Below are 12,736 nucleotides of genomic sequence, written 5' to 3' on the forward strand. Positions count from 1 at the left end.
ACCATTAAGCATTGTTTTTCTTTGTTTCCATAGACATGCCTCTTATTAAATACCTGATTGCTTGGACTGTAGACCTAACTTCGGGAGCCCACCTGCATCACTGCCTCCTGAACTGAGACACAGCTGTTTAACTAAACTAACCTATTTTCAAGACCAAATGATCAAAAAGAAAAAGACCAAATGATTAATTCAATGAAATAATGGAAAAATTTACCAGGTCGGAGCCGGCCCCGTGACATAGTGGTTAAGTGCGCGCGCTCTGCTGCTGGCGGCCCAGGTTCGGATCCCGGGCGCGCACTGATGCACCCCTTGTCGGGCCATGCTGCGGCGGCATCCCGAATAAAGTGGAGGAAAATGGGCATATATGTCAGAGCCGGTCTTCCTCAGCAAAAAGAGGAGGATTGGCATGGATGTTAGCTCAGGGCTGATCTTCCTCACAAAACATAAAATAATCTACCATCTCAATTTTTAATATGTGAAACTTCTAGGGAAGTTTCAGAGGAGGGAACTGTTGGGACCCAAGGCAGGCCACCCCAAAATATCCCACTATAGCATAATGATTATTTTGAATTAAAGTTACTGGTGAAACAAATAGGGCTTTCTTTTTTCTTGTGAGGAAGATCAGCCCTGGGCTAACATCCGTGCCCATCTTCCTCCACTTTATATGGGACGCCGCCACAGCATGGCCCGACAAGCGTCAGTGTGCGCCCGGGATCCGAACTCGGGCCGCCAGCAGCGGAGCGCGCGCACTTAACCGCTACACCACCAGGCCGTCCCCCAAAGAGGGCATTCTGACCCTCCTGTCTCTGTTCTCCCTGAAAGCAGGAAATAAATCTCCCATGTGAAAGGTGCTCTCCATGCATCCTTCCCACCAGAGCTGGGGAATTCAGGGCCAAGAAACCTGCATAAACAAACCTTGTTAATTTACTACCTCAAGCCTAAACTCAGCTTAAATTCCTCACAAATTACGTACCCCAAACCTAAGTTTGTCAATTCTTCACAAATTTATTGTTTGTGTAAGAGATATGTATACTGCCTGCTTTGTTCACTCTCCAAGCATCATTTCTTTATGGTCTCCAATACATATGTATTATTATTATTTTTTATAATTGTATTTATTTTTCCCCCAAAGCCCCAGTAGATAGTTGTATGTCATAGCTGCACATCCTTCTAGTTGCTGTATGTGGGACGCAGCCTCAGCATGGCTGGAGAAGCAGTGCATCGGTGCGCGCCCGGGATCCGAACCCAGGCCGCCAGCAGCGGGGCGCGCACACTTAACTGCTAAGCCATGGGCCGGCCCCTCCAATACGTATGTATTAAACTGGGTTTTTCTCCTGTTAATCTAGTCTTGTGTCAATTTTACTATTAGTCCAGCCAGAAGAACACAAGAAGGGAAGAAGGGATTTTCCTCCGCCCTGACAAATTCTCTACCCATCCATCAGGCATGAAGGTGGAATAAAGACATTTTCATGCATGTCAGATTTTTAAAAATTTATATCCCTTGTCCCCTTTCTTCGAAAGCTACTATGGAATATGCTCCACCAAAACAAGGGAGTAAACCAAGAAACAGGAAGATATGGGTCCAAGAGACAAGAGTGCTGACAGGGAGTTCCATTTGGGGTAGTTAGAAGGCTCTGGACAGATTCTTCAGGAAGATGAAAATGATAAAACACCTGTAGAGTCCAAAGATTTTTTTTTTTAATTTTTCAGTAGTCATTTTTTCCTAAATGAGAGTGTTATATACATCATGGTACAAATCATAATAAAGAAATGCATTTATATATATTAATATTTCCTGTTACTGAATATTCCATTAAACATAACCATGACTTAATTATAAATTATAATGGGGCTAAGTAAAATATTAGGCTCTCATAATAAAAAATTAATTTATTAGCATATTGTCCAGACCCTCACGAAGCATGTTGAGTCCACAGATCCTTAAGAAGAGCTTTAGAGACTTGGTAAAAAGTTTGGGGCTAAATCAGTAACAAATTTATTGAAAATTAAGCAAATGAAAAAAACCTCCAAGGAAAATAATCAGCTGTGCAGGCGATGAAGTTAGTTTTCCCCTAGTCTCATCTGTGAACTGCAGTTACAGGGGTGTCATGGTGCCAACGCTGAGAACTGAGCCAACCGAGATTATCATTTAACGGCTGCGAGTGTGGTTGCGGCAGGGAAGCAAAGAGCTCAATTCTCACCTTCTCTAGTGGAAAATCAAGAGTATGACTAGAATTGACAAGCTGAGAAGTAGTAATACAAACATGTTATTTAGAGGCATGAAGATAAATACCGAAATAATCAGCTAAAAGAGGAACATGGGGCTGCCTCCGGGGAGAGGAAAGGTGGGTACAGGAGGACGGCTGTTCTAACACCTAGAATTATCTGAATCCTTAAACTGGGGGCAGGGCTAATTTTGATAAATAAACGTCCAAACTCTAGAAAGGATTGATTTTATTCTCCATGCCACAAACCGGGCCTGTTGGTGGCCCCTCTCCAGTTTCTGGGGCACTGGGGGACTCAGGCCGTGTCCTCACCAAACACCCTGCTTCTGCTTCAGTCCCTCAGTCTGTCCACATCACGTCCACCCAGATGCGGGGTTCAGGGCTAGTCCTTGATGTGCACCCCCTTCAAGACCTGTACATTGTACAGGAGACTTCACTAAACATTCGGGAAGTGGAGGGTCCAGGCCAGGCATCCTTGTTTGCCAAATGGCCCCAGCTGTTCCTGCAACTTGGCCCTCCGCTCTCCTTCTGCCTCTGCCGAGAGGCCAGCCTGATTTTCACCAGCTCAGGGAGCGCTGCAGTGACGTATGCTTTGTAATGAAGCCTGAAACAGGTAAGGACCATTGCTCCCATTTTACAGATGGGGCAACCAAGTCAGGAGTCGTGAGTGGCTCGTCAGAGCTAAGGGGAGGCAGAGGTGAGATTCACACCTAGGTCCAGAGCCCCCAGGGCTGGAACCCCCCCTTCCCTGCCAGCAGCATTCCAAGATCACCCTCGGGATGGACCTTCCTGGAGCTTGGTCAGTAAGACGGCTGTGGCGGGGAGGGACCCCGAGAGTAGAGCCCAGGGTCTTCGGGCTGAGCTACAGAGAAGGCAGGCCAGGATAAGTGGAGGGGCTCGGCTCTCAGGCCGGCTGCCGCGTGTCCTCCACCACCTGCTCTCTAGCTGTGTGGCCCTGGGCCTGTCACCTAACCTTCCTGTGCAGAGTTAGTAACTTCCTCATAGGTGGTTGTGAAGGTTAAAGGAATTAACTCGTGAGTCATCCCTCCTTAACCGGCCATTGTGTCTTCCTCTGACTAATGCTCTGCCCCGCAATCCTGACTCACCTGGCCTCTCTGGGAGCAGGCCAATGCCTACTCCCAAGCCTGGGTTTAAGACAGTCTAGGGGTTAGGGGGTTGGGTCAGACCTGCTCACTGGGGTTAAGTGTCAGGTGCTCTGAGAGTCCAACAAGTTCATGGGGTTGGGGGAGGGCTCTATGCAGCCCAGAGAGGGTGACCGGCTGACCCCAGGGCCACTCAAGCAGTTGGCTGCAGAGCTAGCCGCTTGCTCCCCAGCCCCCTGACTGCAGTCCCAGCCCCTGCTGAGTTGGGTCCAAGGTAGCTGACAGGGTAGGGGGCAGGGTGTTGTGTGGCAGGTGTTCTAGCACCACCCCCAGGCTGGGGCCACTCCCTTGTCCCCCTCCCTGACCATAAGCCTCCCACGTTAACCCAACCATCCTCTGGCTATGCCTCTGCCCAGGAGCAAGGGGTTGGGGAACGGACCTGCATGGCCCCTTCCCGCAGATCCAGAGAAAGGAGTGGGCTAGAGGCCCCCTCCCCCAATCTCTACCCTGTCGTGCTGGCTCCTCTCCCATCACCAGAGCCTCAGTCCTGGTGGTCAGGAGGGGGAGGCACCTGGGGCACGGGCTAGAGGTTCAGCACCTTGGAGAGGGGACAGTCCTGCACTCAGAGTCCTGGTGTGGCCACCCACACCTGCTTCTCAACCTCTTAACACTTGAAGGAAGCTTCTAGGAATTTACCAGAGGGCACTCATGAGAGGGGCAGGCAGGATTTGAACTCATGTGTGAATCCTGAGCCAAGTCAGCGCACCTGATGTGCTTCAACAGGCCCAAGTAATGGACCCCAACCATGCCCCAACCAGCCACCCCCGGATGGGACCCGACAATCCTGAGTGACCCACATTCTTCTGAGAACACTGCGGGGCAGCCCCAGGACAAGCAAAGCCCCTGAGTGGCCCCACCATGATCTTGTCAACCCCACAGCCCTGGCCCCAGGGGTCTGTCACCACTGGCCTTCAGGGACCTTGGTGAAGGAACGACTAAGGCAGCTTCTCAGGACAGATTTGGGTCCAGTTTGATGCCTGCTGTGTTCCTTGGTGCCAGAGGTCAAGGGCCCGGCCTGCTATTCACAGCCTTGCGGAGGCAGACACTCAGAGGCCAGACAGCGAGGCCGGCTCAGAGCGGGCACATGACGCGCCCAATAACTGCTGACGGGGCCCCTGCCTGGGCCCATTCAAGGTCCGGGGACACACGATTCAGAACTTAGTTATAAATACACGTGTTTGGTGAGTGAGGGGCGACAGGTGGAGACGGAGCTGTACAGCTGGTATAGGCTGGAGGCTGAACGCCACACAGAGAGAGGGAGACAGACAGTCCACCCAGCAGGGCAGGCCAGGCAGCACTCCGGGGCCTGTAACACTTGGTTGGTGGCGCGCCGGCGGGGGTCTTGTCCAGGGCTGGTGGGGCCCAGGTGCCCTGGAGGCTCCCGGCCCGAGGTCCTGGGCGGCGTCGGCAGCGGCACCTGGGCTCAGCTCACATCGTTCAGGGCCTGGGGGGACATGAGGCCTTGTCAGGAGGATGCCAGATCGTGTGGGGGCCGAGGTGGCCCCTCAGGGAGTCCTGGGTCCCCGGCCCCGCCCCGCAGGTGGCTCACCTTGCGGGCAAACTCAGGCAGGACAAAGGCTGCCTGGTGCACGTCGGAGTTGTAGTATTTCAGCTGCATCTGCTCCACCTGCTTCTGCGTCAGCTGCTGCACGGGCTCCCGGAAGTTGGTGCTCTGGGCACAGGGGCAGGGGGCATCAGGGGAGTGCTCTCTGTGCCCATCTGCCCCCTCCCAGTCCCGGGACAGCCAGGGGCTCACGGGATTTTTGCTGCACAGCATGAAGCCGATCTGGCCGCTGGGGTAGGTGGGGATGGTGCAGTACGCGTAGTCCACCACAGGGAAGAGCGACTTGCAGAACTGCCGCATCTCCTTGATGAGGTCCAGGTGCAGCCACTGACACTCGCCTGGGGCGGGTCGGCAGCATCAGCACCGGGCAGGCTGGCACTGCCCCACCCTGCCCCGGCCCAGCCTCTCCCAACTGCTCGAGGCCCGCTCACCCTGGCAGCAGAGGATGCCGTCCTCCTTGAGGGCCGTCCTCATGAGCTGGTAATAGGACTCCTTGAAGAGACTCTCAGCAGGGCCTGCGGGGAGGGAGGGATGAGGGCTAAGGAACACCCTCTGGCCGAGACCTTCTGAGCCTGGCACTGGAGGGGGTGGGGGGGCACTGTCAGCCCCACCACAAGACCCACACAGTTGCTAAGGGGCAGAGACGGGATTTGAACCCAGGTCTGTGGAATTCAGAAACCAACCATGAAGAGGGTGCTTCTGACCCACTGCCCCAGTACCTGAGGGGGTTCCACATTTTACCCCATTGCTGGGGCATTTTCATTGGCACTGTATTAGGGGAATCTCCACCCTGGGTTAACACTAGATCCCACTCCTGCCCTATGCTGGTCTGTCAAGAGCAGAAAGGTGGCTGAAGAGGAAAGTGGGGCCTCAGTGGGCCAAGGCCAGAGCCCCACTCTCCTCCAGGTCCCCAACCAATTTGTGAACTTTGTGCGGTTGCCTGGTCCCCCTGCTCTGCTGAGCCAGGTTTGAGGGGGAAAAGTGCACCTGAGAAGAGAAAGTGCAGCTCCAATTCTGGGGCCCCCGGTCCTCAGAGGAGGAGGCTGGTCTCTGCACTGATGGCTGCCAGAGGGCCCTGGGCCCATCCTTTGCTTACCCATGGGGTCTGAGGAGTCAGTGATGATGACATCAAAGGCGTCCTGGTTCTGTTTCATGAACTCAAAACCGTCGCCCACATGTAGGGTCAGCTTTGAACTGGAGTAGCCAACGGCCATGCCCGGTAGGAACTTCTTAGAGACTTGAATGACATCCTGGGTGGGGACAGGAGGGACCAGCCTGGGCCAGGGGGGCTAGGGGCACTGGAGCCAGGCGGAGTGGAAGGGGACTCCCGGCAGTCCCTCTCATAGCTTGGTCACCTTGGGCAAGCCATTCACTTTGTGGGACCCCGGTTTCCACATCTGTAAGATGGGGAACACCCTGGTACCTCCCCTTCCCACAGCTCCTCGTGGACAGATGGCTCCTGCCTGCTGCTCGACCTGCATCTCCACCGTCCCAGGTCCACCCCCGGAGCCCAGCTGCCCCACCCGAGTGGCTTTCTTGCTATTTCAGAGGGTGGTAGTAATTCCAGCCTCCACCACGAGAACCTTTGCCAGCCTCCACGTGGGCAGCTGCTTGTTCAGGCCTCAGCTCAAACCCACCTCCTCAAGGCCTGCCCTGACCCGCCTCCACTCTCCCCCTGCCTTCTCTCATCCCCTGGCCCATGATGCCTTTATCAGATCACTCTCGGATGTCTCCTCCTAACTAGAACATCAGCTCCCAAGGTGAATGCTCTGTCCATTCACCACTGTACCCCAGCACCCAGAGCAATGGCTGCTCATGGTTGACGCGCAGCAAAAGCGTGTATAATGGGCAGATGCTCTAGTGGTTGGAATGTCTCTGGGCCTTGTTTCAAACTTGAATTAAAGACCAGCTCTCAGTCTTACTAAGAACTGACATCATGGTACACCTACTGTGTGCCAGGCCCTCTACTATCTGGCTTTCCTAATGGATCCTCCCAACATGTTTTTCAGATGAAGATACAGGCCTAGAAATATTAAATGACTTGCCCAAGGCCCACAGCCGACTCAGGGCAGAACCGGCACTGGAACCCAAATCCCGGCCCTGCTCCGAGGTGAGCACTCACCTCGTCAATCTCACACTGGACCACAGACTCCAGGGAGGGATGCTTCACCACCTCCCGCAGGACGCCCCCGTCCCCGCCCCCGATGATCAGCACCTGGGAGGGGGAAGAACAGTCAGGAGCAGGGCCCAGCCCACACTGGGCAGATGCACTCACACAGAACCATCTGGAACAAGGGTAGGCGTCTCTGATCCACAGGCCTCAGTACTTCATTTTCTACTCTCAGAAACACTTTCCTGCCTCAGGAACTTGGCACCAGGTGTCCCCTTTTCCTGGAAAGGCCTCCAGGACTGCTCCTTCTTAAGCTTCAGGCCTCAGCCGGAACTGTTTGCTCCTCAAAGACCGTCAGTCCCCTTGGTCCCCCCACTCTCCTTGTGCTTGCTAGCACTTTCTCTGACAACTGTTTAGGAAGCACCTGGGCTGAGCGCTGGGCACATCTGGGCCCTCCGGCACTGTTCTGCGGGACCCTGAGGGCTGGGTTTCCTATCACTGGGCTCAGGGGGCATCCGAGGCGAGCGGGGTACCTTGCGGGGGTTGGGGTGGCTGCAGAGGGGCAGGTTGGCTATCATCTCCTGGTAGGAGAACTCATCCCTCTCTGTGCACTGGATGACGCCGTCCAACACCAGCACGTTGCCGTAGGTCTTACTGCGGGCAGGAGTGACAGTCAGGGACCTGGGTCCCCTGGGGTTGGGGCACCGTGCCCCCAGCCGCCCTGGGTGAGAAGAATCTCGCGCAACCTGCCCAGGGGTTCCAGGGGTGAGTACTGGGGGTGACGAGTGGCGAGGATCAGCAGGCAGGCCCGCTGGCTGGGGGTTGGGGTTGGACTCGGGGTCCCGGCTCTGACGTGTCCCGGACTGACACGTGGAGCTGGGCGCGTAGGGTCGGCGCCGACTCCGGTTCCCTCCCCGCCGAAGAGGACCGCCCGAAACGTCGGCCCCCAGCGCAGAGAGACGGGATGCAGGGTGGGGAGGGGACCCAGGGAGGTGACAGGCCTAGTTCATGAGAAGTTCCGACAGTTTTGCAGGGGGAGGGGCGGGCAGAGACGACCGGGGCCGTCCGGAGGTAAAGGGCGCAAGACAGGGGTCCGGCAGGAAGAGGGTGGTCTGGGCCGGATCAGGGCAGGAGTCGCGGCTGGCTCGCGCGCGGGTGGGCAGCAGGCGGTCTGACCTGAGAGCCGTGGCAGGGGCGCGGGGCGCGGGGCGGGGGCCGGGCAGCAGTGGTACCTGCGGAAGACAAGGATATCCTGGTACCGCGAGCGCTGGTGGTGGAGCAGCTGCTCCACCTGCAGGGACAGGGCCTGGCCGGGCCACAGGCTGCACGTCTCGCGGAACCAGCCCTCGCGGATGGCGGCAGGGCCGGGGGCGGCGGGGCCGTCGGGGCCGGGCTCCATGGCGGGCGGACGGGCGGCGCGGCGCGCGGGCCCGGGACTGCAGGCCGCGCGGAGCCGCAGCACAACGGGACCAGGTCTGCCTGCCGCCCGCGCCGCAACCTAACCGGGCCGGCGGGGCGGTGCCTGCGGGCGGGGGCGGGACCCAAGCCCTCCAATGGCGGCGCGGCAGTGGGTGGGCGGAGACCCGGCGGCACCGCCCCCTGCCGGGTCTCCGAGCGCGCTCATTGGCCGCCGGCCGGCAGCGCGGCGCCCAGTGGCCGGGGCCGGCCGTCCGTCGGCGGCAGCAGGGTAGTGCGGCACGCTGTGAGGGGCCACGTGGGGCCTGGGCCGGGGGGCCCGGCTCCGGCCGCGGGGTGGGTTCCGGGGCGGGCCGGCGGAAGGGGTCCGGGTCCCTCGTCCGGCCCCGCGCCGACCGGGCGGTGCAGCCCCAGGGCCCCTGCCCCCTCCCCGAGTCCGGGAGGCACTGAGGGCCGCAGAGAGGGAGCGAAGGGGTGCCCCACTCGGGGGGGAAACGTGAGCTGACCTCTCGGGCTCGCGCGGAGTTTCCAGGCGCTGGGACGTGCGGACCGCCGGCTCGAGCTTTTGGGCTGGAGGAACGGGAGCGGGCGGCTACATTGTCGGGCGAAGAGTTACGTTGTTGCGCCGGAGCGATAGGGTAGAATGTATCTCTCGCCGCGTCCGCAAATTTGGCTCCTTGTTGGACTCGAACAGTGTGTGGTTTGTCGGGGGCGCACGGAGGGTTTTTATTTACTTGAAAAGGACCATCACAGCCCCGAGACTTAAGCTCGGTTTATCCATTTTCCCTTCGATTCTCTGATCCAAGAGGGTATGATTGCTGAATAAGAAAGAGTTCTTTTCTAAACGAGTTTCTAAATTTACCAGCAATGTCCCAGAAGAGGCCAACACACGCATATTCAGCACCAAAAAAGACTGGCATACAGTTTTTTGACAAACTGGGCCGTGATCCTTGGAAGGGTGGGCGGGAATGTGCTGTTTTTAGGAAAATGTCAAGTAACTTCTCTGAATCACATTAAGCATGCTAATTACCAAATATTAACTGCTAATTGCTCTACGTGCGTAGTTCTTTGCACGCCAAGGAAGGGAGATGAAACTGGTATAAGCTACTGGTGACATGACAGGGATGTTTCTTGACTGATGTTTTGCAGCCTCCCCTTGGAGGTGGAAGCACGTTCTGTCTCTTAAGCCCAGATGAGTAACACAGTCGTGTTTATCAGCCAGTGCAGGTGTCAAGCCTTACAGCAACAATGTGCCTTGGTGAACTTGAAGCTCCTTTTATTTTTATTTTTTATTTTTTAATTTATTTTTCCCTTTTCTTTCTTTCTTTTTTTCCCCCCAAATCCCCAGTAGATAGTTGTATGTCATAGCTGCACATCCTTCTAGTTGCTGTATGTGGGACGTGGCCTCAGCATGGCTGGAGAAGCAGTGCGACGGTGCACGCCCGGGATCCGAACCCGGGCTGCCAGCAGCAGAGCGCGAGCACTTAACCGCTAAGCCAGGGGGCCGGCCCTGAAGTTCCTTTTAAAGGGGAGGTGAGCCAAGGCACGAAAGAATGGCTAGGAGATGGCTTGGAACTGTTGCAGGACCCCATGTCATTCAGAAAAGGATCACAGTAGATAAGACAGTTGACCAGTATGTCCAGTTACTACAGGCTTGACTGGGTTCATCCTGTACTTGGGTCAAGGAGTTTGCATCACAGCCTGTGCTTCCTCCATCAAGACATTTACGCCTGAGTTGTGGTCGCCTGTTTACTTCTGTGTACCCTGAGCCAGACTGTAAGCTCCATGAGACTAGGGATGGTGTCTGTAGCTGGCAGCACTGGATAACAGGCTGAGTGAATGTAGGAAGCCAGGATGCCTGTCCAGACACCTCGTGGAGTCACCTGTCTTGACCTTCTTCCAGGTGCTGTAGAGCTGAGCCTAGACAAGGGGCCCTGGCTGTCCTAGGGCACTGCATGGGAGGGACAGTGGAGGATCAAGTCCACCCCATCCCTCCTGCAAGTGGAGCAGAGCTGCTCCAGCATGTGCCTCCTCGAATGAGGAGGACCATGAATGACACCCTTTGCCCTTCTGCAGAGGAGGTGAAACCACGTCTTGGCCCCAAGCACCAAGAGCAAGTGGGACTTCTAGGCTAAGATACATAGCAGTGGCTTAAACCTTCCAAGTTCAAACAAAAGGAAGGCTCTGAATAAACTGCAGGCAAAAAAGTCCCCAAGATGTACAGGACCATGAACCCAGAAATGCTACCCAACTTCAGATCACAAGGAGGAAGAACTGTGGTGTTGCTAGAAGTCGCCATCATTACACAGCCTGGTTAAATTTACAAATGATGTGGAAAGTCAGGATGGAGGAAACCAAGGTATAGTATGAAATGTTTCCCCCAATTCAGGCCAATGTGCATTTAAAATTCCGTTGTAAAGCATTACTGCCTAGTAGATCGACTGTCCCAACCTTCTCAAGTGCAGTTTACAGATGGGGGAGAGGAGGGAGGTGGGCGAATGGCGACTGTCCAAGGCAGTGGTTTAAGTGGGGCTGCCACAGGGTAGGGATGTGTGTCTCTGTCATCCGACAGACTTTTCGACAGTTAGCACCTGAGAGTCATTTTTTATTTTTATTTTTTTGTGAGGAGGATTGGCTCTGGGCTAACATCCGTGCCGATCTTCCTCCATTTTGTATATGGGATGCCGCCACACATGGCTTGATGAGCGGTGTGTCAGTCCGCGCCCAGGGATTGGAACCTGAACCTTGAGCAGATGAAGTGGAGCACGTGAACTTAACCACTACGCCACTGGGCCAGCCCCGAGTCATTTTTTAAGCATCGTGTTCAGCCAGGCAGACAGCTGTGGTTGTAAGTGGGAACGAATTTGGCTATTACGTGGTGGTATTTGGTTGAGAATACTTATGGCAAGCTGCCTAAGGCACCATAAACAGCAGCCTGCCTCCTTGAGCAGAGCCCTTCTGCTCATAAACTCTCCACCTCCAACCCACCGGCCCTGCCAGACCCCTCTTCCCAGAGCACAGGCTAGTTGCAGCCTCCGTGGTTCAGAATCCCTGAGCAGTTCCCGACTGGCTTACCCACGCCCCTCCATACACTCACCTGTCCTCCCTGGTCCCTGGGAATCCAAGCGCCCTAAACGTGACCTGAAGCTCCGCAGAAATGAAGTACAGCTGCTCTCCGTACACCCCCAGGCTTTTGTCTTCATCCCATGACTCTGGAGTCCTGGACCTTTGGGTTCCACGGACCAGTAAAATTTCAAAAACACATCTGGGACTGACATTGGGCTGTCCAAGGAAGGACACTTAAGAAGACCTCAACTCGTACTGTCTATGGTCCCCATCTTTTTAAAAAACAAAAACACATCGCCGCAAAGATAAAATTGTAAGGATCTTCTAAGTAAAGGACAAGAAATCATTTCACCTTTATGAGAAATTTCATACATCATCTCCAGTGTTCTCATCTCACCTCTGACCAGTGCTCAGCCCACTGCCGCCCACTAAGCAGGGTCGGGGGCGCACTGCCCCGCTTAGGACAGTGGCTTTCAAACTTCAGCACGCCCAAGAATCACCTGGAGAGCTTGTTAAAACCAAGTTCCGGGCCTGTCCCTCGGTCCTGACTGGGCAGGTCTGGGTGGAGCGTGGGGTTCTGCCTTTCTAACTGGCTCCCAGTTGTCTCTATCAGAGGCCCCCACTTTGAGGAGCACTGGCTACAAGGCTCTCTGGATTTCTTCCCTGATGCTTCAAGGTCCAACCCAAATGCACCTTTCATGAAGCCTCCTCAGTAGAAAATAATTTCTCTTTTAAAAATTCTTCACTATTTTTTATAGCAGAGATGCTGCCATTTTTTGGCAGACCACCTGTTATGCCTCAATGTCTGTTCTTTCCAAATTCGATAGCCCTGGATTTTTAGCTGGGCACATGGGCATTGAAATAATGACTTTCCCAGTAGCCTTTGCTGCAGCCATGTGACTAAGATCTGGCCAATGGGAAGTGGAAATGGGCAGTGTCCTTTTAAAGGGAGAGTGGGAGCTTGTCACCTCCCCTCCTTCCAGCTGAATGGAATGAGGATGCAATGGATGGAGCCAGGGCAGTTGCCCGGCCCATGAGGTGGAAGCCCTGTGTTGGTGCTGAGGATGGATAAGAGCCAGTCTGAGGACCAGAGTCGCCATGCTGGCTCTGGACTGACTATATTTACAGAAGAGAGAGAGAAAAAACATCTATTTTGCTAAGCCACTGATAGTTTGGCTTTTCTGTCAGCTTC

At 55.2% G+C, this 12,736-nt stretch overlaps 1 protein-coding gene across 1 annotated transcript; it reads right to left on the reverse strand.

The window, feature by feature from the left end:
* Positions 1-4,546: 4,546 nt before the first annotated feature.
* SRM (spermidine synthase) lies at positions 4,547-8,500 on the reverse strand. Its single transcript, XM_058552878.1, has 8 exons — positions 8,295-8,500; positions 7,596-7,716; positions 7,075-7,167; positions 6,049-6,202; positions 5,384-5,467; positions 5,145-5,290; positions 4,938-5,060; positions 4,547-4,832 (listed from the first exon to the last, which is right to left on the reverse strand). Exons 1-8 carry the CDS (start codon positions 8,459-8,461, stop codon positions 4,812-4,814), a joined length of 909 nt encoding a protein of 302 aa, XP_058408861.1. The 5' UTR covers positions 8,462-8,500; the 3' UTR covers positions 4,547-4,811.
* Positions 8,501-12,736: the final 4,236 nt, after the last annotated feature.

This window comes from Diceros bicornis, chromosome 13 (assembly GCF_020826845.1).
Source record: "Diceros bicornis minor isolate mBicDic1 chromosome 13, mDicBic1.mat.cur, whole genome shotgun sequence".
NCBI lineage: Eukaryota > Metazoa > Chordata > Mammalia > Perissodactyla > Rhinocerotidae > Diceros > Diceros bicornis.

Bases quoted from the DNA above. Each gene is read 5' to 3' on its own strand.
- SRM (XM_058552878.1), bottom strand. From the start codon at position 8,461: ATGGAGCCCGGCCCCGACGGCCCCGCCGCCCCCGGCCCTGCCGCCATC. The intron at 7,717-8,294 runs GTACCACTGCTG...TCCTGCCCGCAG, and splicing joins GATATCCTTGTCTTCCGCAG to TAAGACCTACGGCAACGTGC. The intron at 5,061-5,144 runs GTGAGCCCCTGG...CCCTGTGCCCAG, and splicing joins TGCTGTGCAGCAAAAATCCC to AGCACCAACTTCCGGGAGCC.